The 27,927-nt window shown below is 42.0% G+C and overlaps 2 protein-coding genes across 11 annotated transcripts in view; both read right to left on the bottom strand.

Moving 5' to 3' along the window:
* The window catches only part of EPS15 (epidermal growth factor receptor pathway substrate 15), a 136,258-nt gene extending 127,432 nt beyond the window's left edge, over window positions 1-8,826 (bottom strand). For all 10 annotated transcript variants that reach the window (XR_014808272.1, XR_014808273.1, XM_013999405.3 and 7 more), the window contains exon 1: window positions 8,664-8,826. Coding sequence is in view for 8 of the 10 variants with exons in the window: in XM_013999405.3 (XP_013854859.1) it covers window positions 8,664-8,696 (33 nt within the window). In the remaining 2 variants the exon portion in view is untranslated. The remainder of the gene's footprint in view (window positions 1-8,663) is intronic.
* RAB3B (RAB3B, member RAS oncogene family) overlaps window positions 1-27,927 on the bottom strand; it is a 580,278-nt gene that overhangs the window by 113,593 nt on the left and 438,758 nt on the right. The window lies entirely within an intron of this gene.

Here is a 27,927-nt window from a genome sequence, read left to right as displayed (position 1 = left end):
GTTCCTAGTCGGATTTGCTAACCATTTAGCCACGATGGGAACTCCTATATATGCTACCTCTTTATTCATGCTTTGCTTTATAGACACTTAGGTTGCTTCTATATCTTAACTGTAAATAATGCTATAAACATTGCAGTGCCTGTATCTTTTCAAATTAGTGTTTTGGGTTTTTTTGGATGTATACTCAGGAGTGGAACTGTTGGGTCATACGGTAGTTCCATTTTTAGTTTTTTGAGAAACCTCCATTCTGTTTTCCATAGTGACTGCATCAATTTACATTCTACCAACAGTGTACAAAGGTTTCCTTTTCTCCACATCCTCACCAACATGTACTATTTTGTGTTCTTTTTGAAGACAGCCACTCTGATAGGTGTCAGGTGATATTTCACTGTGGTTACGATCTGCATTTCCCTAATGATTAGTGATACTGAGCATCTTTTCACGTGCCTGTTGGCCATCTGCATGTGCTATTTGGAAAAATGTCTATTCGGTTCCTCTGCCCATTTTTTAATTGGGTTTTTTTTTAGGGTTTTGTTCTTTGTTTTGGCTGCACCTGCGGCATGTGGAAGCTCCTGGGACAGGGATCCAAACTGCCACAGCAGTGACCTGAGCCACTGCAGTGACAATGCCAGACCCCTAATCCACCACAAGAGAACTCCAGATTGTTTTTATGATATTTAGTTGTATAAGCTGTTTATATATTTTGAACATTAACCCCTTATTGGTCATATTATTTATAAATATTTTCTCCCATTCAGTAGGTTATCTCTGTTTTGTTGATTGTTTCCTCTGCTGTGCAAACGCTTTTAAATTTGTCCCATTTTTTTATTTTGCTTTTATTTTCATTACGCTAGAATGTGGGTGCAAAAAGATGTTGCTACAATTTATGTCAAAGGGTGTTTCTGCCTATGTTTTCCTTTAGGAGTTTAATGGTTTCAGTTCTTACATTTAGGTCTTTATTCCATTTTGAGTTTAGTATTGTATGTGGTATTAAAGAATGTTCTAATTTCATTCTTTTACATGCAGCTGTCCAGTTCCCTGCATCACTTATTGAAGAGACAGATTTTTCTCCACTGTATAGTCTTGCCTCCTTTGTCATAGATTAACTGACCATAAATGCATGGATTTATTTCTGGGTTCTCTATTCTGTTCCATTGATCTATGTGTCTGTTTTAGTGCCAGTACCACACTGTTTTGATTACAGTAGCTTTATAGTACCAAATTTTTATTTTATTTTATTTTATTTTATTTTTTTGTCTTTTTGCTATTTCTTTGGGCCGCTCCCGCGGCATATGGAGGTTCCCAGGCTAGGGGTCCAATTGGGGCTGTAGCCACCAGCCTACGCCAGAGCCACAGCAACACGGGATCCGAGCCGCGTCTGCAACCTACACCACAGCTCACGGCAACGCCGGATCGTTAACCCACAGAGCAAGGGCAGGGACCGAACCCACAGCCTCGTGGTTCCTAGTCGGATTCGTCAACCACTGCGCCACGACAGGAACTCCCAAATTTTTATTTTTAATTGCACTTGTGATTCAATATGCCTCATCTCAACCTTTTGTACAAAATACATAAAAAGCTCACATTTATGTGATAGAAAAGCATAGTGCACGAGGCCAAAAGAGGTCAAATTTCAACAAATATTATTATATTCCAGGTTAACAAAGATCAAAATTTTCATATTATGTTGATAGGGAAAGGCAGAAACACTGTTGTTGGTATAACCTTTCTGAATGCAAATCAGCAGTATCTATCTAAATTAAAAATATCCTTTGGGAGTTATAGCTGTGGCGCAGTGGGTTCAGAATCCGACTATAGCAGCTTAGGTCACTGTGGAGGCACGGGATTGATCCCTGGCCCAGTGCAATGGGTTAAAGGATCTGGCATTGCCGCGCATTGCAACTGTGGCTCAAATTCAATCCCTGGCTTGGGAACGTCCACATGCCATGGGTGCACCACAAAAAAAAAAAAAAAAAAAAAAAAAAAGACCTTTGGCCCCAAAATTATCATTACCAAAAATGAATGCACATACACCTGTGCACAAAGACATGTAAAGGAATATTCACTGCAGCACTGATGGTAATACCAAAAATTGGAAACAACACAGAAGTCCATCACCAGGACTAGTTAAATAAATTATAGTATATTCATATAAAGGAATATTCTAAAATTTTGGAAATAATGAGGGACATCTATATGTGTATATACAGAGCAATCTCCTAGATTAAGCTAAAAAAAACAGTAAAGCCACAAAACATGCAGCTTACTCCAAAGAACTATATCTATACATACAATATACACAGCATATCAAACATATATAGGTTTCATATACACATAATTTTTTGCATAATATATCAGAGACTATTGCTGGAAATACACACAAGAAACGGCAAGAAAAAAAAAAAAGAAAAAAAGAAACAGTAAGAATGACTGCCTCTGGTAAGGGGATTGAGGGCCAAAAGCAGGATGGAGACTTTCACTGTTATGTGCGAATTTTTTTTTTAACATGGATTTATGCTGGCTCTTTTATTTACTGACTATAAAACTTAAGTCACAAATTCTGAGCCTCGGTATTCTCCAATTTGAAATGATGATAATAATAGCCTAGCTCATGGGTTATTATGAAGATCAAACGAGGAACATAAACCTTTGGTAAATTATAAAGCAGCACACGAAATTATAAATTAATCCTCTGACTGAATTCTCCAAACCAATTATAACAATAATTATTATTATCATTCTTCTGACCAATTTCTCTAAAGCCAAAGCTAGGAATGTTTAAGATGAAAGGTGAATGTAGATGCCATCTTAGAACACAAATTCTTACTTTATATATACAGCTACTTTATTTTCTAATTGAAGTATAGTTGATATAAAATATTATAAATAGTTATTGATTTCAATTTAAAAAGCTGAATCTTCTGAGTAGTTGTGATACAGAAATGCTAAATCAGCTGGTTACAGAAGAAATACACAGTCACTGTTGAAAAGAATATAAATAAAAACTATAACCATACTATCATAAAACCTTGTGGGTTTTTTGGTTCTTCCAGTCTTTTTTTCTATGCATGCTTAACTGGATTAGACCATCTGTCCAAATAAAATGTTTCCACTTACTGGTAACACAGCATGCAAATTACAACATTCCTCAGATAACTAAAAGCTCCTAAACACAATTTTTAATGAAGGTATAATATTTTATCTTGTTGATGACAGTTCAACTATTTTAAAATGAAATTCCAGTGTATGGGTTTGCCTAATGAACTCTGCCTAGATTAATTTTTCATTTATTTCTACCGATTCTCCAAATTAACAGATCTTGATCAATGGGTCTTTTCCCTCCCTGCCTCTCTTTCCTCCCTCCCCTCTTTTAAGCCATTTTCCTGCTTTTCGTTTCCAGAACTCCAATTTTCTTTAGACCAAAATTCGCAAAACAAAGAAGCATGTGTGTATTTAAAATTTCTTGAAGAGCAAGTAAAAACACCTTAGATTGTTGAACCCTTAAATCAGACTATTAATGAGAGAGGTAAGAACTATGATTCGTTACTAAATAAAGATGCTCGATCTTCTTGGACTACATGTTAGTCTGTTATTATTTTCTATCTGCTAACAGAGAGAAAACAAAAGAATTCACTCTTAGGCTATTCCTGGGAGACTCTCTATTGGACAAACCAACTGTTCCTAATTAATTTTAACTATGACGGCTCCTCCCAAATGCTGAACATTCCAAGCCATTTTGAAAACTGTTAGATATCGTTCAAAGAAACTAAGAGTTCCTGAGTACATTGTACTGCAATTGCAAGCAAAAAAGAAAAATACCATTAATGTGCCAGTCCTATAGTAGGAACTCCAATAATCTGTCATGTTGAAAAAAAATTCCTTTTCTGCTTCTGAGAATATGTTGTAATTTTCATACTCTGCCTTGTATTTACCATCATTATTTAAACCAGATGCTTATCAACACATTCTGTATACTTTTTAAAAATGAAACTGAAAATAAACACCAGAAACTATAAAATTATGGGAGATTTTTTCCAATTTCCAAATTTTCTATGATGCAGTTATATCACTCTTGCAATTTAAAATTAGCATTAAGAGAAAAAATATTCTCATAGTATTTATTGTTTTTGATCATATACATTCTAAAAGGTTTTTTCCCTTTTTCTTTCTTTTTTTTTTAATAGCCACACCTGCGGCATAAGGAAGTATCCAGGCTAGGGGTTGAACTGGAGCTGCAGCTGCAGGCCTGGGCCACAGCAACACCAAATCCAAGCCACATCTACAACCTACACCACAGCTTGTGACAACTCAGGATCCCCAGCCCCTGAATGAAGCCAGGGATTGAACCCACACCCTCATGGACACTTTGGTGGGTTCCTGACCTACTGAGCTGCAACAGGAAGGAACCTAAAGGCTTTTTATTATTAAAAAAAGAATCCCTGGAGTTCCCGTCATGGCTCAGTGGTTAACGAATCTGACCAGGAACCATGAAGTTGGGCGTTCGATCCCTGGCCTTGCTCAGTGGGTTAAGGATCCAGCGTTGCCATGAGCTGTGGTGTGGGTCGCAGACACAGCTCGGACCCCCTGTTGCTGTGGCTGTGGCGTTGGTCAATGGCTACAGCTCCGATTAGACCCCTAGCCTGGGAACCTCCATATGTGGCTGGGGTGGCTCAAGAAAAGGCAAAAAGACAAAAAAAAAAAAAAAAAAAAAAAAAAAAATCCCTGATAAATTAAAATAAGAAAACTCCAACATAAAGCTGAACTGCTGGAGTATTATTTAAAATATCATTTTATGTATGCCATCTTTCGATAAAATAAAATCTTTATCATCATCAAGAGCACGACTTGCCAGAGTTCCCGTTGTGGCTCAGCAGTAAGGAACGTGACTAGTATCCATGAGGACACAGGTTTGATCCCTGGCCCCACTCTGGGTTAAGGATCCCCCACTGCTGTAAGCCGCAGGGTAGGTCACGGATGAGGCTCGGATCTGGCATTGACATGGTGGGGTGTAGGCCAGCAGCTGCAACTCATTTCGACCTCCAGTCTGAGAACATCTATATGCCACAGATTAGGCCTTTAAAAAACAAACAACAACAAAAAAACAGCACTACTTGCCCACTCACAACTATACTGTCGAGATACCATGAAAGGAACTAGAGATTCAGAAGTAAAAGACATCGTTTCCATCCTCAAGAAATTTAGGACCTAATTAGGAAAACAGGGCAGATAATGAAAAAAAAAAGAAGAAAAACTACAAGGGAACAATGGACATGCCAAGCATCTAGTACACAGAGAAGTATAGCAGACAGCTTTTAAAGTCCTACAGACCTTCATCTTCGATCTACCACTTACTAATTTATGCAAATTACTTCCCTCATTTGTAAAATGGAGTGTTAAGTGAAGTACAATTCCTGTCATATAATAACACCCAAAGAGAATCATAATAATATTATTAGATACAGGCTTAAGGAAGAAATGGGCAATCAACCAAGTTTAAAAAGAGGAAGTATCTTTTTTGTAATCTACCACCCTAGGTAAAAAAATCACAAGCTCTTTCTCACTCAAGTTTTAACTTACAAGAAGAAAATAGAACACCTAGTGAAGAAAACTGAAATCAGAAAACACAGACGCTATATAGCACTAAAGTGCCCTAGGAAAGTCACCACCAGATCTCCAAATCATAGAATATGATCTAGAAAAAAGAATGTTAGTTGGAAAGGCCTTTAGATCAGCTAATTCAAACTCTCCAACTAAAATGTAAGCTCCATGTTTTGTTTGTCTTCAGGCTCCAAGCTGTCGTCTATTCTGTTCATTAGTATATCCTCAGTACCTAGAATAATTCCGAGCACATAATGAATGTTCAATAAATATTTGTTCAATGACTTTTAAAGCTAAGAAAACTGGCCCTGGAGACAACTCAATGACATAGTTCGCTCTTGGCAGAGCTGGGACTGAAACTAATGTTTCATTATTCTAGCATCCTATCCTGTCTAGATGCTAGGCTATGATAATTTAGATAATTTATTCTGGTGGTGGAGGAGTTGGAAGGCCGGTTGGCAGGCAAGGGAAAGAGGAAGGAAAGAGTAAATTATTTTTCATGTGTTTTTCCCCCAATTGTCAGTTTTGCTTAATTGATGAAGGCAGAAAATTATAGACAATCCTAGCAGAGTGCATAGCACATACTAAAAACTTAACAAATACTGAATAAATGAACTTATTCCAAAACTATTATTATCTCATAACTAGAGGCAGAAACTAACTCCAGCATCTGTTTAATCTTTGTAACTGCCATAGAGTCCTTTAGGTTTTCCAGCTATTAATCACTTTCTTCCAGATGGGCAGTGAAGGAGAGAGATGAAGTGAAAGAAGTCCCTGCCCTGAAGCATACCTATGTCTGTGTGTGCTGGGGGTGGAGTGGGGGTTGGTGTGATAGTAAACAGATCAATAATGAATGTGAAACCAGGTTGCATTGTTATTTCAGATTATTTGCCTCAAGCAGATAAAAAAATCAAAAAACACAAATCAGCCAAGTTTTTAAATAACAAGGAGGCACATTATAACAAATATATTAACATTTGGGAAGGTTCTTTTTCCTGAGCCTTTACAGTATATCTTATTCTCTCTTAATGTCTTAAAATCAAAATATTCTAAATTGATTTATTTAGATTTTCAATGTAAATGAACCATCAATGTTTGTTCTCTCATATGTGAAACACTGAAGGATTATATTCCTGATTCAGTATTTACTCTGTGTACAGGTTAATATTTAAATATATAACTGCAAGAACATACTTAAATTATTTAACTGTCTATAAAACTGACAGAGCCTGAAGAAAATATCCAGAGATGAATGAGAGTAAATAGAAACTAAAAACACAGTCTTACAGGAAGAGAATAAAGTAAGCACAAAACTAGGAAGCAAATCTATACAAGTCCTCAGGAGAACAAAATCTTCAGGAAAGGAAAACTCCTGCTGGAAATGGCTAACAGAGCCAGACAGCAACAGCCTGCCTAAAGGATCTTGTTTAATGGGTATCACTAACTAGACTATTAAAAAGTGAGCGCCCACTCCAAAAAAGTGAACACTCAAAAGTCAATGTTGCCATTTCTCAAATTTCAGGAATACCCTTACAAAGAGATTTGCCACCAAGACAAAATCCCCACATTCCAAGTATTCTTCCCCATTATGTGCTTGTCAAAATAGGATAAGCAACACCAGAGTGGGAAATAAACACACTTCACTTATGAAGCTGATAATTCCTGCAAGCTGAAGTTAATTTTTATTTTACCTGAGGCACGTGTTTACAATGTGATTCCTGGTTCCTGGGGAGAATATTTTTCACTCAGTCTATCTTAGAATGCTTGGCAAAATGCCCCCACGTCTCTTGCTCCCAACACGGAAAACTCTCCAGCCCAAATGTATAACCTATCCCCGTGTTTTGCCTTAGAAGCCCTGACAAATCCAGGCCAAGGAGACTACAAGGTGGCAGGGAAATACTACAGGGCAGGCAGGAAGGCTTGCATGGGCCCCAGCACAGAGGTGCAGAGCCACCAGCTCACTCGGGAGAAAGCAGGCTGAAAAGTAAGGCTGGGGTGGGTTTGGTCAAAAAAGTGGAAAGGGACTGACAGGTGCACATCCCCTCATCATCCTGTACATCATGGAAAGATTACAACTAGCTTTCTTTACAGAGAGGGAGGCACGAGGCTCCCAGGGAGAGTGAGGTTGAGCAGTTTTACGGGAAGCACGAGGACTGGGCTCTGAAGGAAGCAGAAAGGCAAGGAAAAGACCCTGAAAACAGGTTTTGGTGAAGATTCCCCCAGGATGAGCAAGTCGTTCCCAGCACCGAGACTGGAGGAACCATCACACCTGTTAAAGGATGACTCCCTGTTATCCGCGTGGACAGCGATGTTGACCCCACAGAGTAGGAGTGGTAGCACAACTGAGGGAAAGACTGAATCTGGGGATCTGACGCCGCACGAAACCTGATCAGGAGGGGAAGAGGCTGAATCCCAGGACGGGGCCAGCAGGGCAAGGGTGCGTGCGCTCCGGTGGGATGAGACTTATTTGGAAGAGAGCTGACTTAAGGAAACTACTGGGGAAGAGAGGGCTATCGCCGGACTCCAGCAGGAAAAGGCCGGTTTAGAAAGGAAAGCCTGGCTCGGAGGGGTCCTGGGTGTCCGGCTCGGGAAGGCGAGCCTCGTGAGGGACCGGGGCTGAGCCGGGGGGGCTGAGGCTGATCCGCGCGAGCTCAACAGGAGCTCACCTGGGGAGCGTGTGGCCTGGAAGGAGGAAACTTCCTGGGTGGGTGAAGGCGGACCGGAGTGAGAGAGGTGGGCACCGACCGAGCGGGGCGAGGGGCACCGAGGGGTCGAGGGGAGTGGGCGCCGCCTGGGGCGGCGCCGGGGCGCAAACTGGCCGGGGCGGGGTCTGGGCAGCCGCCGCGAAGCTGCCGGCTCGGGATGGCGCCCTCCCCCCGTCACACTCGCACACACACACGCGCGCACACACACACACAGACACGCGCGCGCGCGCTCCGTCTCGGTCGCCCCGCCCGCCCGCCCGGGCCCGAGAGAAACTGCCCGGGTCGGTGAACCACAGGGCAGTGGGGGAGGGGGCCAGGGACACCGGCCGACCAGCCCACTGGACGGGCGGGCCGCGTTACCTGTGTCAGGGAAAGCTGGGCCGCCGCAGCCATGGTGTTTCCATCATGCACGGGAGGAGAAGGAAGGACGAGCGGACGGGGTCTCCGGGGGAGGAGGAGGCGGAGGGAGCGGCCGGAGGCGAGGCCCGGGCAGGCGGGCGTCTCCCCGAACTTCGACAACTTCCCTCCTCTCGCCCGCCCCGCCCCGCCTGGCCCCGCCCGCCCGGCGCAGGCCGCGGCGGCCCCCAAATCCTGGCGCCGGAGTTGTTGCCACCGGACCGGAGCCTACTCTTGGGGCCGCCGGAGAAAACCCGGCCCGTAAAGAAATGAAGGTGGGCGGCCTGTGAAGATAGAGGCAGAGGCCGCTCTCCATTGTCCCGAGAACTTTAAGCAAGTCACCTGCCAACTCTAAGCTTCTGCTTCTGAAAAAAGGGGGAAATTATATCCAAAGTCCAGATTGCTTGTGAGGATTAAATGAGATCTTTATAAGAAATAACAGCACTTTATATATGTCAGAATCTATGTTAGACGCTTTATTTTTTAATTGTATAAATGAAGGGACTGAGACATAAATATATTGCACAAGTGAGGAAACTGAAACACAAATAGGTGTCACACGTAAGCTGGTTCGATAGCTGGTGAAGTAGAATCCACGTCTGACTCCAAAACTTTTCATTTAACCACCTGCTATTACAGTGTGATACCAACAAAGAAGACTCTAAAGTCATTCCCTCCGGGAGCTAGAGTCTACCTGGGAGGGGGAAAGAATGCTTTCCTGACCCACTTGCTGCCTCCCACACTCAGATTGTTCCATAAATGAGCACTGGGAGCTGCTCAGGTGCCTGCCGCATTCCTAAATCCTCCCCGGGTCCACCTGACAAACTCCTCTTACGTTCTCCAGACACAACTCAAGGATCACGTCCTGTCCTTCGCAAAGCATCTCCCGACCTCCGCAAGTCGGAGCTACACACTCCTCTTTTTAACACTTCTTCTCTACGTTATGAAGTCACCACCCTGATGACCGTTTCCATCTGTCTGCTCTCTCGACTGGGAGCCTCAATGATAAGGACTGTTTCTGATACATAGAATGTGTTAGGTGTTCATTATAAGGCCTTAATTCCTGCCAAGTCAAACATGACACAGACTACACTTTCTTTGTCTCTTTTTAGGGCTGCACCTGCTGCATATGGAGGTTCCCAGGCTAGGGGCCAAATCGGAGCTGCAGCTGCCGGCCTATGCCACAGCTACAGCAATGCCAGATCCGAGCCGCATCAGCGAACCACACCGCAGTTCACGGCAAAACTGGATGCTCAATCTGCTGAGCGAGGTCAGGGGTCAAACTTGCACCCTCATGGTTACTAGTCAGATTCGTTTTTCACTGAGCCATGACTGAAACTCCTATACTTTCTTTTTGTTTGTTTGTTTTGCTATTTCTTGAGCTGCTCCCGCAGCATATGGAGTTTCCCAGGCTAGAGGTCCAGTGGGAGCTATAGCCAACGGCCTACGCCAGAGCCACAGGAAGATGGGATCCCAGACGCGTCTGCAACCTACACCACAGCTCACGGCAACGCCGGATCCTCAACCCACTGAGCAAGGCCAGGGATAGAACCCTCAACCTCATGGTTCCTAGTCGGATTCGTTAACCACTGAGCCACGACAGGAACTCCAAGACTACACTTTCTTATGCTGCCTTCTTCACTTGAAATAACCAACCAGCTACTTGAAATCCTAATCTATAAAGACTTGGCTTGGGAGTTCCCAATGTGGCTCAGTGGAAACGATCGACTAGGAACCATGAGGTTTCAGGTTTGATCCCTGGGTTCGCTCAGTGGGTTAAGGATCCAGCATTGCTGTAAGTTGTGGGTAGTCGCATTCTTGGCTCACATCTGGTGTGGCTGTGGCATAGGCTGGCAGTTGTGGCTCCAATTTGACCCCTAGTCTGGGAATTTCCATATGCCCTGAGTGCAGCTCTAGAAAGCAAAAGCGGGAAAAAAAAAAAAAAAAAGACTTGACTTGGAGTATGTGCCTGCCATCTACTTCAAGAAGCCTTCTAGGAAATCACACCCCACCTTAGCTGCTCTGATATGATCCTAACACTCTGACTTGTTTTTAAGAGTTAGTTGAGAGGCTTTTCTTCTTTTTTTTTTTTTTTTAATTTGCTTTTTAGGGCCACACTGGTGGCATATGGAAGTTTCCAGGCCAGGGGTCAAAGTGGAACTACAGCTGCTGGCCTATGCTACAGCCACAGCAATGCCAAATCCAAGGTCTTGTCTTGGACCCACACCACAGCTCATGGCAATGCCAGATCCCCGACCCGCTAGCAAGGCCAGGAATGGAACCCAAATCCTCATGGTTACTAGTCAGATTCGTTTCCACCTCGCCACAATGGGAACTCCTGAGGGGGGTTTTCTATATCCCCACTAGACTGTAAAACCCATGAGGACAGAAGGCCAACTCCCAACTTCATCCCTCTCACAATTTGACCTAGCACAGAGAAGGCATCAGTAAATGTTTTTGCCAAGAATGGGTCTTCCTTTCTCAATCGTAATGGCTTCCCACAACAATGAAACACAACTCTATCAGGCCCACACCCCTATTATCATAATGGTCTCCATCTGATGCACCCTGAGGACCCACTGAACAAGGCCCAGGATGGAGGCAGCCCCACAAAAGGTTTTAGACCTTAACACCACAGGCAAACCATCCCAGAAATGCCCTCAGAAATTCCTGACTCTACTCAGATCCCTTTTTACAAGGTCCATCCAACAAAGAGCCACTACTATGCTGGTCTCGTGAGCAACCACGTCTTCAAGAGAGTCTTCTTTGATCTCTTTTTGCTGTTATTCTTTTTAACTTAAGGGAGAAGGAGAAATACAATTTTAAATTATTCCCCACTCTCCTGGTACATTTATCAGCTCTAACCACCACTGATATTTCTACTCTACTTTTCTAATTTACATCATCACTTTTGGACTTCACGACAATTCTGAAATGTAATAATCACCATACTCATTTTATAGATGAGGTAACTAAAGGTCCCAGAGGGTAGGTGATTCTCCCACGGTTATAAGCCAATAACCAAAATAGTACAGCATAGTGGAATAAATAGGGCTTGGACCTCAGAAAGTCCAGGTTCTAATCCTGTTTCTACTATTTACTATTCCTACAACCTTAGGATTATTGTGAGGCTGTATGAGATAACATGTATGGAAATACCTAAAGATGTAGATACATGGGTTTAGTTAAGAAATCTTAAAGTCATAGGATAAATGGCTTTTGGGAGTACAGATTCACTTGCTGTTCAAGGAGACTCTTCCAAACCATACGAGATACAAGATATTGCTCTTGGTGACAGGGACACTTGGGAGTCCCTGGTATATAGAGTTTCCTAGAACTCAGTGTGGAGTAGTGAGGAGAATATTTGAGTCAATGTATAGTATTAGACAAATCATTTACTCTGTTTGAGCCTCCACTCCTCATGTATTAAAAAATGAGCCAATTGATGTGGAAAATTTGAGGAACTGTAAGGAATCATTATTGTGTGATTTATATTAAGTCAAAAGCAACACATATTTGTATAGTATTGCTTTTCATGGTTTATAAATGTTTTTATATACAGTATCTAGTACAACTCCTGGAGTTGAATAGGTATATGATAAAAGTTTGTTGAACTGAACTGACTGCATAGACTCATGTGTAGTTATTATTTGGATCCTTATTTTAACTCAATTTCAGAGATAAGAGACCCGAAGAACAAATACTTTATAAATAATTTGTTTAAGTAAGCTCAGAGCAGTTTTCAGCCTTGGTTAAAAGATTTAATAATAATAATAATAATAATAATAATCAGACCCCTAAGCAAGGGAAGACTGCTTGTATGGGAATTGCCCCCAGCTCCCTTCCAGACCACCAGTAATTTGTATTGGCTTCTTTCTTTGCTCATTTGCTTTTGGTTTAAATTAAAAACTTGATGGGAGTGATGGGCCAAACTCCCAAAAAGGCCTAGAGCTTCCGGGACTGAAATTTTTTTTTTTTTTTTTTTTTTTTTAGGGCCAACCCTGTGGCACATGGAAGTTCTCGGGCTAGGGCCTGAATCGGAGCTGTATCTGCCATGTATCTGCCTACGATGCCAGAGTCACAGCAACACCAGATCCGAGTCGTGTCTGCAACCTACACCACAGCTCTCAGCAATGCCAGATCTTTAATCCACTGGGCAAGGCCAGGGATTGAACCCACATCCTTACAGATACTAGTCAGGTTCTTAAACCACTGAGCCACAATGGGAACTTCTGAATTTTTTTCTTTTAGATGACACACCGATGACAGTTTGCAAATGTGTGCCCCAGATCTTATCAAAACACTGGGTCATATCCCAAATCTATTTTAGGAGAGTAAAATGTAGCTAATGGAAGCTATGTTATAATCTAATTGATTGTAACAAGAATGAGCTTCATGGAGCAGACAAAAAGTATTTACCTGTTTTTTCTAGGGCAACTTAATGTCTCTGGGTCTCTAAGCTTCATATTCCTCATGTATACATTGGAGATAATAATACCTACCTTGTAAGGATGGTGTAAGGATTAGAAATCAAGCATAAATGTCTTTTTAAAGAGCTTGGCCTGAAATGGGTATTCAGTAAATGGCAGCTGTAAGGATACTATTCTTCAAGATCCCCATTTAACTCTGCCTATCAAACAACCCCCCAATTACTAAGTCAGTTTTGCAGATACATTAACTATTAGAAAGGAGTACCTTGAATAGCTGATAACCATATCCCTGGAAAAGTAGTTGTTTTCCTAGGTAAATAAATTGTATATAATGACTTAAATCTGGATACTGATAACCAACAATCGCTGCTTTCATGTGCATGATTTCACTTAATCCTCACTATTAGGGTTATTATTAATTTTATGTAATAGAAGAGGAATTTGTCAAATTCAGAGTGACAAGGCTAGGAATTATACATGGATGTTCGGACTCATATGTGCTTCTTACACTAGGACATGTTGCTGGTGTCTTGAAGGCATTGATCACTCCCAAGAAACTTCATGAAATGAAGCTTTTGATCATGAAAAGTTGAAGATGAGGCTCCAGATTTGTAGTAACCCTAAACCCAAGATGATCTTAGAGAAGAAAACTTATGAACAGTGTTTTCATCAGCCCATCTTTCTATTTCACCGTCCTGCTCTAACTCTCCCTCCCCAACCCACCCTTAAGAGACAGCACAGTTGCACAGCTACTTTTATTTCTTTATTTTTCAACTTTGGGAGGTGACTGCTATCAGCTCTTCTTGAACACTGCACGTCTGTGATGTCAGCTTTTAGAAATGCAGGATGATTGATCGAAACTATGGGGAAAAAAAAAAGCTATGAGGAGTTCTCTGAATATACAAAGAACCAGTTTATTGGCATGAGACTTTGAGAAAGCCCTTCTATATAAATGGTGCTAAGCCACCAAAAAAAAAAAATTATACTACAATTGTAATGGTAATCTGGAGCTCATGCTTCCAAGCTGCTGGTTTCATAAATATAGCCCATTATTGTTCATGTTTGCCCAGGGCAGAAAAAATATGTGAGGCTGCACAATAATAACAATTGTGCTGCACAAATAACTGTCCCTGTGCCAGGGACTGAAAAGAACAAGCAGTGAGAGATTTTTAAATACCACACACCCAGGGTGTGATAGGACAGTTCAAAATTATAGGCACTGCTAATTTTTCAGGGCAAGGGAGAGTCCAGGGAAGAGACTGAATTTAGAACTGGGAAGGCCCACCTTGGTCCAGTCTTGGCTCTGCAACTTCCTAATTTTGTGACTTTGGACAAGTCAAAGAACTATACAAATCCATGGTTTCCTCTCCCTTATTATTATTGGGGGGTTGGGGTGTTGTTTTTTGGTCTTTTTAGGGCTGCACCTACAGCAAATGGAAGTTCCCAGGCTAGGGGTTGAACTGGAGCTGTAGCCGCCAGACTGTACCAAGCCACAGCAATGTGGGATCTGAGCCATGTCTGCGACCTACACAGCAGCTCACGGCAATGCCAGATCCTTAACCCACTGAGCGAGACCAGGGATAGAACCTGCATCCTTATGCATACTAGTCAGGTTTGTTACCACTGAACCACGACGGAACTCCATTCCCCTCCTTTTTTTTCCCCTTTTCTAGGGCTGCTCCCGCAGCATATGGAGGTGCCCAGGCTAGGGGCCAAATAGGAGCTGTAGCTGCCGGCTTATGCCAGAGCCACAGCAATGCGGGATCTGAGTCACATCTGCAACCTACACCATAGCTCACAGCAATGCCAGATCCTTAACCCACTGAGCAAGGCCAGGGGTCGAACCCGCAACCTCATGGTTCCCAGTCGGATTCGTTAACCACTGCATCACGACGGGAACTCCATTCCGCTCCTTTAAACTGAAGGTAATAAGAGCACCTACCTTGTAGTGCTATTATGATGATTAAATGAGGTTTCATGTGAAAGCATTTAGCTTGATACCTGGCACACAGCAGAGACTAGGTGTTAGCTCCTTTTGCTTCCTACTGGAGAATATTTAGAATTTAAGAAGCCAGAAAGGAGTTCCCACTGTGGCTCAATGGGTTAAGAACCCATGAGGGTTCAGATTCGATTCCTAGCCTTGATCAGTGAGTTAAGGATCCGGCATTGCCACAAACTTCAGCATAGGTCACAGATGTGGCTGGGATCCTGCATTGCTATGGCTATGGCATAGGCTGGCAGCTGCAGTTCTGGTTCAACCCTTAGCCTGTGAATTTCCATATGCCACTGGTGCAGTCCTAAAAAGACCCCCCCACCCCCCAAAAAAAGCCAGAAACAAAATAGAAATCAATTTTAAAGATCTCCAGTGGTCTTTCAAAGCCTACCTTAAAGGTTTCTTTTTAAATAAAACTTATTCATTTAGGAGTTCCTGTCATGGCTCAGTGGTCAACAAATCCGACTAGGAACCATGAGGTTGAGGGTTCGATCCCTGGCCTTGCTCAGTGGGTTAAGGATCTGGTGTTACTGTGAGCTGTGGTGTAGGTCGCAGATGCGGCTCAGATTCCGCATTGCTGTGGCTGTGGCATAGGCGGGCAGCTACAGCTCGGATTAGACCCCTAGCCTGGGAACCTCCGTATGCCACAGGAGCGGCCCTAGAAAAGACAAAAAACAAAAACAAAAACAAACTTATTCATTTATTAGTAGTATGTATGGAGTTCTCTAGAGCAGGAGGGTTGTTACATTTGTGTTCCTAAAATTCCACTGGCTTCTAGTGAGCAGGCAAATACACAATTTCACACTTGTCCCATTTCCTTCCTTTTTCTTTCTTTCTTTACGAAGGGTCCTACAAGCTATAAGAAATGAAAAGAACACGATGGGAAAGAAAATATTTACACTTAAGGCTGCAGATCCTTTCATCTGCAGATTTCAAAGCATCACTAATCACTAATCACTAATTACAAGCCCTGCTTAGCATGTGGGAATGCTGAGACACCATCAAATTAAGAAGCTTGCCCTAAATCACAAGGCAAGTCTGCAGATGGGCTGCAGACAGAACAAAGCTGTCCTGTTTGCCAGCCTTGGGCTCTAAAGTAGGGCATATGAGAGTCAACAGAGGCTTCAAGCAATGAGGAGAAAGTTTGGGGAACTCTGATTCTGTACCTTTGAATTATTGCAGTGACAAGAGCATGGGCTTTAGAGTAAAATTTAACTTCAAATCTCAGCTCAGCCCCTTACTAAATATGTAACCTCAGTGAAATCATGAATTAAGGCTTAGTTTCCTTCTTTGCGAAATGGGGATATTAATTCTTACTTCCAAGGGTTTGGAGAAAGCTAAAGGATGCAACTATTGTGAAAGAGCCTACTAACAGTGTCCTGCACTTAGAAGGTTCATGTACGTAGAGAAAACTAAGACACCCTACATGGACATGTAATGACAAACAGACAACTATTTCAGTCAAAGATCTTCTAAGCCACAATCACAGTTGTGTCTAAATGTAAAACCATGGCTGTGTATTGAACATCTCATAACACAGATAGAGGATGCCTTGTTTGGACTTTCATCGCTTTTCTTCCTTGATTCTGTGCTTTCTTTCATAGCCCAAGTCCAAGCTATCAGCAAGTTTTTTTTGGCTCAACCGCAATATACATCTGAAATTCCAATTCTATTTTCAAAATATGTTCCCGATCTGACTGTTTCTATCTTTACTGCCATCATCACCTTTCTCATGAACCACTGCTACAGCTCTTTCACTAATGTCCCCAATTCCATGTTTGCCCCTACGTCATAGACAGGAAGATCTTTTAAAAGCAGACATCAGGTCTGGTCATTTGTCTGTTTAAAACCCTCCAGGGGACTTCCCATCAAATTCCTGACCATTGGCCTACAGTGCAGCCAGATTTTCCCAGGTGAAGTTTGTGTCAGCAAAGCAAGGAAAAGCAAGTATTTTCTGGGCATGTTGAGATGTTTGGTGAAATTAAGCACAGTGAGGATGGAAGGGGAGAAACTAGCAGAGGATGGAGGAGAAGATGTTAGAAAATACCTAGAGGGACTCGTGGCTGAGCCAGAAGAGGCTTAGAGAAATGTCTGTCTGGAGATTCCCAGAGATGCAAAATCACCACTGGAAGCAAATGGGGAAATTATTGTTTTGTGTTGATAGTATTTTAAAATCTAGTGGCCTTGATTTTTTTTAAAAGCACAGTGAGGAACCTATTATACCTTTCTAAGAGGGAGTCAGGTTTATGGGCCAGGAATCCTGACAGGGACAAGAGGATGGGCTTTGGAATCAGAAAATTTGAGATTGAATCATTTAGGCTATAACATCATAGACAAGTTATTGAACGTCTTTGAGCCTCAGTTTTACGCAAACTATATCAAAGTGATTAATAAAATTAAATATATACCATGATGGAAGATGATATAAGAAAAGGAATGCGGAGTTCCTGTCGTGACGCAGAGGAAACAAGTCTGACAAGCAACCATGAGGTTGCAGGTTCGATCCCTGGCCTCGCTCAGTGGGTTAAGGATCGGGTGTTGCTGTGAGCTGTGGTGTAAGTGGAAGACACGGCTTGAATCTGGCATTGCTGTGGCTGTGGCGTAGGCTGGTGGCTACAGCTCCGATTGGACCCCTAGCCTGGGAACCTCCCTTAGCCTCGGGCATGGCCCTAAAAAGACAAAAGCCAAAAGAAAAAAAAAAAAAAGGGAATGTAGAGAATTCCCTTTGTGGCTCAGTGGAAACGAACCTGACTAGTATCCATGAGGATGCGAGTTCAATCCCTGGCCTCGCTCAGAGGGTTAAGGATCCAGTGTGGCCATCCAGTAGAGCAGGTCAAAGATGCGACTCGGACCCCGAGTTGCTGTAGTTGTGGTGTAGGCAGGCAGCTGCAGCTTCGATTTGACCTCTAGCCTTGGAACTTCCATATGTCACAGGTGCAACCCTGAAAAAAAAAAAAAAAAAAAAAAAAAAAGAAGGAAAGGAATGTGTATATATATTGAGGAAGTGATTAAGTCACTTTGCTGTACAGCAGAAATCAGCACAATATTGTAAATCAACTATACTTTAATTAAAAAATTAAAAAATAAAATAGACAATGCTTGTAAAGCACTTTGCGCAGTGCCTGGCACATGAGAAACGGAATAAGTACTCAGAAAGTAGGGACTCATATTCTGGTTATGACAGTGATGATGAAAGATTTGGTTATCTTTATAAGTCCTGTGTTCCTTGGCTTTACTGATAAACATTGTGTCTACTCCCTAACAGAGATCTGAAGTAAGCCTGTCAAATTTTAAAAGTCTGAGGAGACTGTCCCAATTCACAGCAACATTTAGTATAAGAGATACAAAAAGGGGCACCAGAGTCTCTATCTGCTACGTCCCCCAGCCCAGAAAATCGAGGTATATGAGTATGCAAAGTATGTCAGTAGCGTCATGTTTGCATTTAACTCTATATAGATGTTATTATGCACCCTTGGTGCTCAGTGTTTAAGAAGGGGGTTTTTGTTGTTGTTTTTCAATGTTTTGTTTTTGTTTTTCAATGTTATCTCTATAAGCAAGCCAGAGTTCAGCTGATGTTCAACCAAAGGAGCAAGGATTTGATCTAAGCCCCCCCACCACAAAAAAAAAAAAAAAAACCTGGCTGAGTTGAGATTATGCAGACATAATGCATCTTTATATGATACTGAATAATTTCATGAATTTTTCAGGGATAATTTTGACGAAATACAAATTTTGCTTTACTTACTAACTGTAAACATAGCCTCAAGTGAGATACATTTTTTTTTTCCCACAAAATTATACAGTATAAGTAGGGAAAATGAAGGAAGTAAATCAAGTAAAAGTATAGATTTAATGTCAAAATAGTATGGGTTCAAATTCTGGCTCTGCTCCTGGGAATCTGGGCAAGTTATTTAACCAGTCTGTCTCTCATGTGAGAAATGAGGATGATAACCTTTAGTTCATTGAGCAATTATAAGGACGAAATGATATTTTATATAAAGTTCTTAAGACAGTGCTAACTACACAACAAGCATTCAAAGAGCTAATTACAGAGTTCCCATTGTGGCTCAGGGGGTTAAGGACCTGATGTTCTTTCTGTGAGGATGCAGATTCGATCCCTGGCCTTGCTCAGCGGGTTAAGAATCCAGCATTGCCATAAGCTGCAGCGCTGTTTGCTGAAGTTTGCAGATGCAGCACAGATCCTATGTTGCTGTGGCTGTGGCTGTGGCATAAGCCTCAGCTGCAACTCTGATTCGACCCCTGGCTCAGGAACTTCCGTATGCCTCAGGTATGGCCATAAAAAGAAAGAAAAAAAAAGAGCTACTTTTTAAGTTTTTGTTATATCAAAATGTGGCGGAGTCTAGAAAATTATCAATACTGAAGACTTGGATTAAAAAAAAAACTCAATGGTTTTTGAAAGACTATAGAGCTGAAATTTCTATTTAAAAAAAACATTCCTATAATTAAATATCCACCCAAAGATTATTGTGGAAAAAATTTTTTTATTATTTAAAACAGCAGATTCTGATCACAACTTCAGTGGTAATTATCTTAGGCCCAAACAACATCCTGCAACTCCTAGCCTCATGGGCTTATTCTCAGACCACTGATTAGAACTCCTAAGGACGGGTTTACTGAAGAATGGGACTTAGGAAGAGCAGATCATTCGACTTTCTCTCATTCATTCAATTAAGGTTTCATCACATATGCCTTAAGCACTCGGCAAGGCAGAGGAGTCCCAGAAGTTGAAAAAGACTTAGTTCCCACTCTCAAGGAGCACACAGCCTAGAAAGGAAGACAGACAGGTAAAATGGCAGTTATAAATGCAAAGTTATAAAGTTGAGAAGAACACGATCCCCGTGATGTGAAACACACTGGAAGAACACAACATCTGTACTGTGGGGCCGGGAGAAACTTCCCAGTAGAAGCCGTGTGTAAACTGAGACTTGAAGTGGGAGTAGCAATTTTTTTGGTGAAGCAAGAGGTGGATGGAGAAGCAGGTGTACCAGGCAGAGGGAATAATGTGTACAAAAGTCCAGAAGCAAAAGAGAGCAAAAACTGGGAAAAGTATTGTAATTCAGTTGGGTTGCATTTTCGCTTGTAAGGCTCCTAGGCTAGGGTGAGAGGCACACTGGCCTCATAAACTAATAAGTGAAGTGAAGTGTTCCTTTTAAGGGCAACATGGAGTCAGGGAGAGCTCCAGGAAAAGGAAATAAAAATTGTTTTAGAAAAGTCACTCTCAGGAGGGCCCGCTGTGGCTCAGAGGGTTAAGAAATCAACACAGTGTCCACGAGGATGTGGGTTCGATCCTTGCCCTCACTCAATGGATTAAGGCTCCAGTGTTGGCGTGAGCTGCAGCGTAAGTCACAGATGTAGCTTATATCTGGCATTGCCATGGCTGTGACATAGGCTGGCAGCAGCAGCTCCAATGTGACCCCTTGCCCAGGAACTTCCATACGCTGCAGGTGCAGCCCTAAAAAGAAAAAGAAATTGTTTACAAAAGCATTGAAAAGACAAAATACTCAAGAATAAATTTAACAGAAGTATAAGAAACTGAAATTTCAGTTTCAGTTTTTATTTTTATTTATTTATTTATTTATTTTTGTCTTTTTGCCATTTCTTGGGCTGCTCCCGTGGCATATGGAGGTTCCCAGGCTAGGGGTCGAGTTGGAGCTGTAGCCACTGTCCTACACCAGAGCCACAGCAACGCGGGATCTGAGCTGCGTCTGCAACCTACACCACAGCTCACAGCAACGCTGGATCCTTAACCCACTGAGCATGGGCAGGGATCGAACCCTTAACCTAATGGTTCCTAGTCGGATTAGTTAACCACTGCGCCACGATGGGAACTCCTCAATTTCAGTTTTTAACTGAAAATTACAATGCATCCTTGAAAGAAATTTTAAAAGAGGTACAAAAAAAAAAAGAGAGTGCCCCGTGGCACAGTGGTTTAAGGATCCTGCAGTGTCACTACGTTCTGCAGGAGCAGCCAAAAAAAAAAGTTCTAAATGGAAAAACTCCTCATGTTCATGCATTAGAAAACTTAAGTTTAAGATGGCAACTCCAAGTTGATCTACAGATTCAGTGCAAGTCCTATCAGAATCCCACCTGATTTCTTTGCAGAAACCAACAATTCTAAAATTCCTATGGAACTGCAAAGGACTCAAGCTTGAAAATGAAGAGTTGAAAGACATACTTTTCGGATTTCAAACTTACCGCAAAAGTACAATAATCAAGTTAGTGAGGTACTGGCATAGGAGAGACATATGAATCAATGGAATTAGAAATGATACTTCAAAAATAAGACCGCAGGAGTTCCCATTGTGGCACAGTGGAAACAGAATCCAACTAGGAACCGTGAGGTTGCAGGTTCGATCCCTGGCCTTGCTCAGTGGGTTAAGGATCTGGCGTTGCCATGAGCTGTGGTGTAGGTCACAGACACGGCTCGGATCCCGAGCCGCTGTAGCTGTGGTATAGGCCAGCAGCTGTAGTTCCGACTCAACCCCAGCCTGGGAACCTCCATATGCTGCGGGTGTGGCCTTAAAAAGCAGCCAAAAAAAAAAAAAGCCCATATAATTATGGTCAAGTGATTTTTCACAAGATTGCCAAAACAATTCAATGAAATGGAAGAATAATCTTTTCAATAAATGGTACTGGAGCAACCAGATGTCCACATGAAAAAGAGTGAAGGTGGACCCCACCTCAAAGATGCCATATAAAAAACTAACTCAAAGTAGATCATTGATATAAATGTAAGACTATATAGCTCTTGGCAAAAACTAAGAAGAAGAAAAAAATAGATGGGGAGTTCCTGTTATGTCTCAGTGCTAACAAGCCCGATTAATATACAAAAGGATGTGGGTTCAACCCCTGGCCTCACTCAGTGGGTTAAGGATCTGGTGTTACCATGAGCTACGGGTGTAGATCACAGACTTGGCTCAGATCTGGAGTTGCTGTGGCTGTGGGGTAGGCTGGCAGCTGCAGCTCTGATTGGACCCTTAAACTGGACTTTTCCAAATGCTGCAGGTGTGGCCCTAAAAAGAGAAAAAGATGTAAATCTTCATGATCTTGGATTAGGTGAAGATTTCTTAGATGTAACACCAAAAGCATAAGCAGCAAAAAGAAAATAGGTAAACTGAATTTCATCAAAATTAAAAACGTGTTTCGATGGGCACCATCAAGAAATTGAAAAGGCAATTCAAGGAATGGGGAAAAAAATTTGCAAAGCAGATATCTCATAAATGAGTTACCCAGAATATACAAAGAACTATTATAACTCAACCAATTAGAAGTGGATAAAAGATTTGAATCAACATTCCTTCAAAGAATACATATATATATATACACACACGAATAACCAAAAAGTACACAAAAAGATGCTCAATGTTATTAGTCATTTGAGAAGTACAAATCAAAATCACAATGAAATACTGCTTCGCATCTGCTAAAATGGCTATAACTTTAAAAACAGGAGTATTATTCAGCAATAAAAAAAGAATGAACCTGATACTAGACACAGCATGGATAAACCTTGAAAACATTATGCTAAGATAAAGAAGCCAAAAGCAAAAGACCACATTTTGTACGACTCCATTTATATGAAAGGTCCAGAAAGGGCAAATCCATGGAGACAGAAAGCAGATTAGCAGTTGTCAGCAGCTGGGGGTAGAGGAAGAGGAGAGTGACTGGGTACCAGGTTTCTTTGAGGGTGATGAAAATGGTCTGTAATTAGACAATGGTGATGGTCGTGCAACTCTTGAGTATAGAGAAAAAAGAAACACTTAAATGTACAGACACACAGGAGAAAAGTTACTCTGCTCTATGTAAAGGGTGAAGCAGTGGAGTCAGGGAGGCTTTAGATTTCCTGGTAAGGGTTATTGAAGAGAGGCAGAGGCAGTGGTGACAAACTTAAGAAGACTGAGTACAGGGACATAGATAAAGAGGGCATACCATGGTGGTTAAAGTCGTGGGTCTTAAATGTAATTGTAATGTATACATGTAAGGATAACCTGACCCCCTTGCTGTACAGTGGGAAAATAAAAAAATTATTAAAAATAAAATAAAATAAAATAAAGTCGTGGGTCTTAAAGAAAAAGACACCTTAATTTCAACCTCAGCTCTGCCACTTATTCTTTGTGTGATTTAAGGTTAGTTTCTTAGCCTATCTGAGCTTTGGTTCCCTCATTTATAAAATGGAACAGTGCTGGGCACTGTTCTAGGTACACAGTATAGAACAGCAGACAAAACAGACAGAATTTGCCTTCATGTAGTTTATATTTCAATGGTGACAATTATATAAGCTATATACAAAAGTATAAATAAATAAATGACAAATTATATTTATAATTTACAGATTCTATTTCTACCAACATGATTATGTACATCTATATAGTTCATATATGCACTATATGTATATAATCATAAGCTGATTTGGAGAAAAATACGTTAGGGAAGGAAGATGGATAGATGAGAGCCGATATGAGAAGGGGAGAGGTTGAGCGTCTAGGGTGGTCAGAGAAGTTCCCATGGAGAGGAAAACATTTGAGAAAAGACTTGAAGTAAGAAAGTGACCAAGAGTATATCTAGGATGGGGAGTAGTCAAGGTAAAAGAAACCAGCAGATTTGAGGCAGGGGTCTGCCTGAGGAGTTTGAGAAACATCCAGGAAGCCAATGGCCGGAGCAGAGCGAGGGAAAGGGTGAATGATTAAGAAAGGAAGTCAGAGAGGTTATGGGGTCCCATATGAAGTGGGACATGGTCTTGTAGGCCTTTTTAAAGACTTTGCCTTTTATTCTGAATGAAATGGAGAGTTTTGAGCAGAGAAAGAACATGCTGTAGCTTAGGTTTAAAGAAGATTATTTAGGAGTTCCCGTCGTGGCGCATTGGATTAAGGATCTAACATTGTCACTACAGTGGCTCTTGTTGATGCCGTGGCGTGGGTTAAATACATGGCCTTGGAATTTCCACATGCCACAGGCACAACCAAAAAAAAAAAAATTATTTGGACTACTGTGGGAAAAAGGGATCCTAAGTAAACAAGGGCAGAAATTGGTATAACAAATGTGAAATTGTTACAGTAATCCAAATATGATGATGGGGAGTTCCCGTCGTGGCGCAGTGGTTAACGAATCCGACTAGGAACCATGAGGTTGCGGGTTCGGTCCCTGCCCTTGCTCAGTGGGTTAAGGATCCGGCGTTGCCGTGAGCTGTGGTGTAGGTTGCAGACGCGGCTTAGATCCCGCGTTGCTGTGGCTCTGGCATAGGCGGGGGGCTACAGCTCCGATTCGACCCCTAGCCTGGGAATCTCCATGTGACTCGGGAGCGGCCCAAAGAAACAGCAAAAAAAAAAAAAAGACCAAAAAAAAAAAAAAAAGATTGATAAATATGATGATGGATGATAGTTTGGGGCAGGGTGTTAGCACTGGAGATAAAGGAGGTAGGAAGTTGTCAGATTTGTATATATTTTGAAGTTAGGGCCCACTGGACTTGCTCAAGGATTAACTCTCCTTAATATGAGAGAAAGAAAAGAGTTAAGGAGGATGCCAGTTTTTTTTTGTCTGAGCAACTGGAGTGATGGAATTGCCTTTTACTAAGATAAAGAAGACCGTGTGAGAAACCAATGTGGGGAGAAAGACTTTGGTCATGGAGTAGGTTTAAGACACCTTTTTAGACACACACAACGGAATGTTAGAGATGAAAGTGGAATGAGTGTGGCGTTCAGGAGAGAGGCCTGAGGTAGCATATCCTTGCATATGTGGGCATTTTAAGCCATGAGACTGGGTGGGACCCTCTGTCCGATGAATGTCTGTAGATCCAAGGAGTCCTACTACTGAACCCTGCGCCCCTCCAATGTTCTAGCTCAGGGGAATGAAGAACTGCAAAGGAAACTGCAAAGGAGCAGCAGTGAGCTTAGAGGAAAACCAGGAGAGTATGGTGTCTGTCCTGGAGCTGAATCAAGAAAAGCTCTTCAGGAGGAAATAAGGAAGGCAGGAGTGAGCAGATGTGTCAAACCTGATCATAGGGCGAGTTTGATGAGGACTGAAATTGACCTCCGATTTGTCAGAGCGGAGGTCTGTGGTGTCCTTAGTAAGAACAATTCCAGTTAAGAAAAGGGGTCAAGCCTGATTAAAGTGGGCTCAGGAGAGAATGAAAAGAAAGGACGTGGTGTCAGGGAATACAGATTATCCTTCAGAGATGGTTAGTTGACATGGAAAGCAAGAAATAGGGTGGTAACTGAAAGGGGATATGGAGTCAAGAGTGACTTCTTTTTTGTAGGATGAGAAGGAACGTGGTACTTTTTTAAGCTGATGGGATGATCCTTTGGAACGTGAAGTATTGATGATAGAGGTCAGAGAGAGAACAGATGGCACGTAGGGGGAATGATGGGCTCTTAAGTACCAAAGGCAGGATGGAGTATGCTGCTATGGGGGCCGATGGGGGAGGTATCTGGTGAGAGGGAAACGGCCTGGGAAGTCGCTAGAAGTTTGAGGAAAGAAAAGGTGTGAAATAATCATTTAGGGAGAGTGGATGGACTTTCAAAATAAAATGATTCCCAGGGAGCACCAAAGGCCCCCTTGAGGTTAATGAAGTTCAAGAGTCCAGCTGACACTGTTGTGAGTTTTTCTGCATCTACTTTTCCAAAGGTTAAAACGTAAGCGAAGCGTTAGATTGTCCAGGGTAGGAATTTTGTGAGGCAAAATAACACAGTGAGAGAGGCAAGCGAGGAGACATATCAAGGGAATGATTATAACATTGGACCTTGGAAGTGAAGTGGGTAAAAATAGAAGTGAGAGAATATGAAACAGTAAGCGTTGGCGAATAGGTGTTAGGATCACTAGACGGTAGAGCTGGGGCGGGGGTGGGAGGGTCAAAGAACTGCTAGAGTGAGTCAGCTAGATAGACAAGAGAGGTAGAAAGTTAAGAAAGATTTTTGCTAGATCAATAATAAATGGAAACAATCCCTAAAATAATAGTCGTAGTAAGACCTCAAAGTGCTCACTATATAGTGGGGAGGACAAAGCAGAATGAAATGAATGGAATGGTGCATGCAATGGCTGGGCCCAAAAAAAGTCTTCAAGTAAGTGTGAGGGTCAGATAAAGGAAAGTTTGCAAACAAGGTGGCATTTGAGATGAGCCTGGAAATGGAGCAAGTGCAGAGCATAGTCTGATAAAACAGTTATATGCAGCAAGTGTTCAGTACAAGTGTTCAGTTGGACCATGGGTCAGGTGCTATGTCAAGAGAGGAAACTAGAGAACAGGCTGGGGCCGGGTTACGAGATCTTTGAAAATGCCAAGCAGATGCCTGAGCATTTTTTGAAGGTAATAGTGAGGTTAGGGGTCCTTCTATATAGTTGAGTCCATTTATTAGCATGATATGAAGTCATATTGGTTTCTGTATTTTTGATCAGTTTAAAGTCTTTCTTCTCAGGAGTTCCCTGGTGGCCTAGTAGATTAAAGATCCACTGCCGTGGTACAAGTTCCATCCCCTAACCCAGGAAATTTTGTGTGCCATGTGGCTGACAAAAAGGACTTTCTTCTCCATTATGTACTTAGGTCATTTTTTTTTTTTTCTTTTTAGGGCTGCACCTGCGACATATGAAGGTTCCCAGGCTAGGGGTTGAATCAGAGCTGCAGCTGCCAGCCTATGCCACAGGCACAACAGCACCAGACCTGAGCCATGTCTGCAACCTATACCAAAGCTCATGGCAACGCAGGATCCTTAACCCACTGAGTGGGACCAGGGATCAAATCTGCATCCTCATGGATACTAGTCAGGTTCCTTACTGCTGAGCCACAATGGGAACTCCTATTTAGGTCCTATTTAGAATTTTTACATTTCGCTAGGATTTCCTGATTGTCCTTTTATTTCCCCTCTACTGCACTGATACTGCTATTTCTTTTCAAACAGTGTGCTGCTACATGCCCATTCACTTTCTCTCCAGTAGACTTCAATTCCATCTCCCAGTGTTGGTAGGAAAGCCGAGCATGTGATATCTTATGAGTCTGAAACTCCTGCTAGAAAGTTGTGGGAAATAGGCTGCCTATGATTAGCACTCTGCTGTCCAGAGCATAGGACTGGTTGCAGCAGATAAAGTGGAAGGTAAAAAGTCACATTCTCCAAGGTCAAGGAAGACAGAGAGGTACAGTCTTGCAACTGAGGTATGACAGGTTTTTCACGCACTCAGTATCAATACCAATAACGAGGCCAATCTCTTCCCAAGCTATTTTTATGATGTCATTTGAAGCAACCACAAACTCTGTCTTCACAGACTAACCTGATAAGTGTTGAAACCTGGGGGGGAGGTTATCACAGACTAACCTGATAAGTGTTGAAACCTGGGGGGGAGGTTATCACAGACTAACCTGATAAGTGTTGAAACCTGGGTGGGGGGAGGTAGGGTGCCTTCCAGCTCTGGTCTGCTCTAGTTTTTCTGTTATCATTTATTCTTTATTAAACTTATAACACGTGGCAGGCACTTTTCCAAGCATGTGTGAGACTCCCTTCACTCCCCCTGCCCAACTCCTGTTATGAATTATGTTGGGCTTTTCTTGTGTAAAACATTTGAAAAAAAATAGTGTGTTAGAAGGAGGTTTATTTCATGTAACGCATTTGAAAGAAAATCATGTAAAGGGTTTTGTTTGTTTTGTTTTGGTTTGGTTTGGTTCCGCAGCTAAAACAATAAAACCACCAGAAAGGCAGACAGCGTCATTTTGTACTGCCCTCAAGTGGTGACCCAAATGTCTTTTCCTGTTTGCAGTTTAAGGGGAAAAAATGGGTTTTCAGAAATGCTCACAAGTATCTAAAGG

The sequence above is a fragment of the Sus scrofa genome, chromosome 6, assembly GCF_054392235.1.
Source record: "Sus scrofa isolate SSC_HxYL_T2T_F1_AM1 chromosome 6, Sscrofa_HxYL_maternal_Yorkshire_Landrace_v2.0, whole genome shotgun sequence".
NCBI lineage: Eukaryota > Metazoa > Chordata > Mammalia > Artiodactyla > Suidae > Sus > Sus scrofa.
The sequence above is the reverse complement of the archived record's forward strand: the minus strand, read 5'-3'. Positions and strand labels throughout refer to the sequence as shown.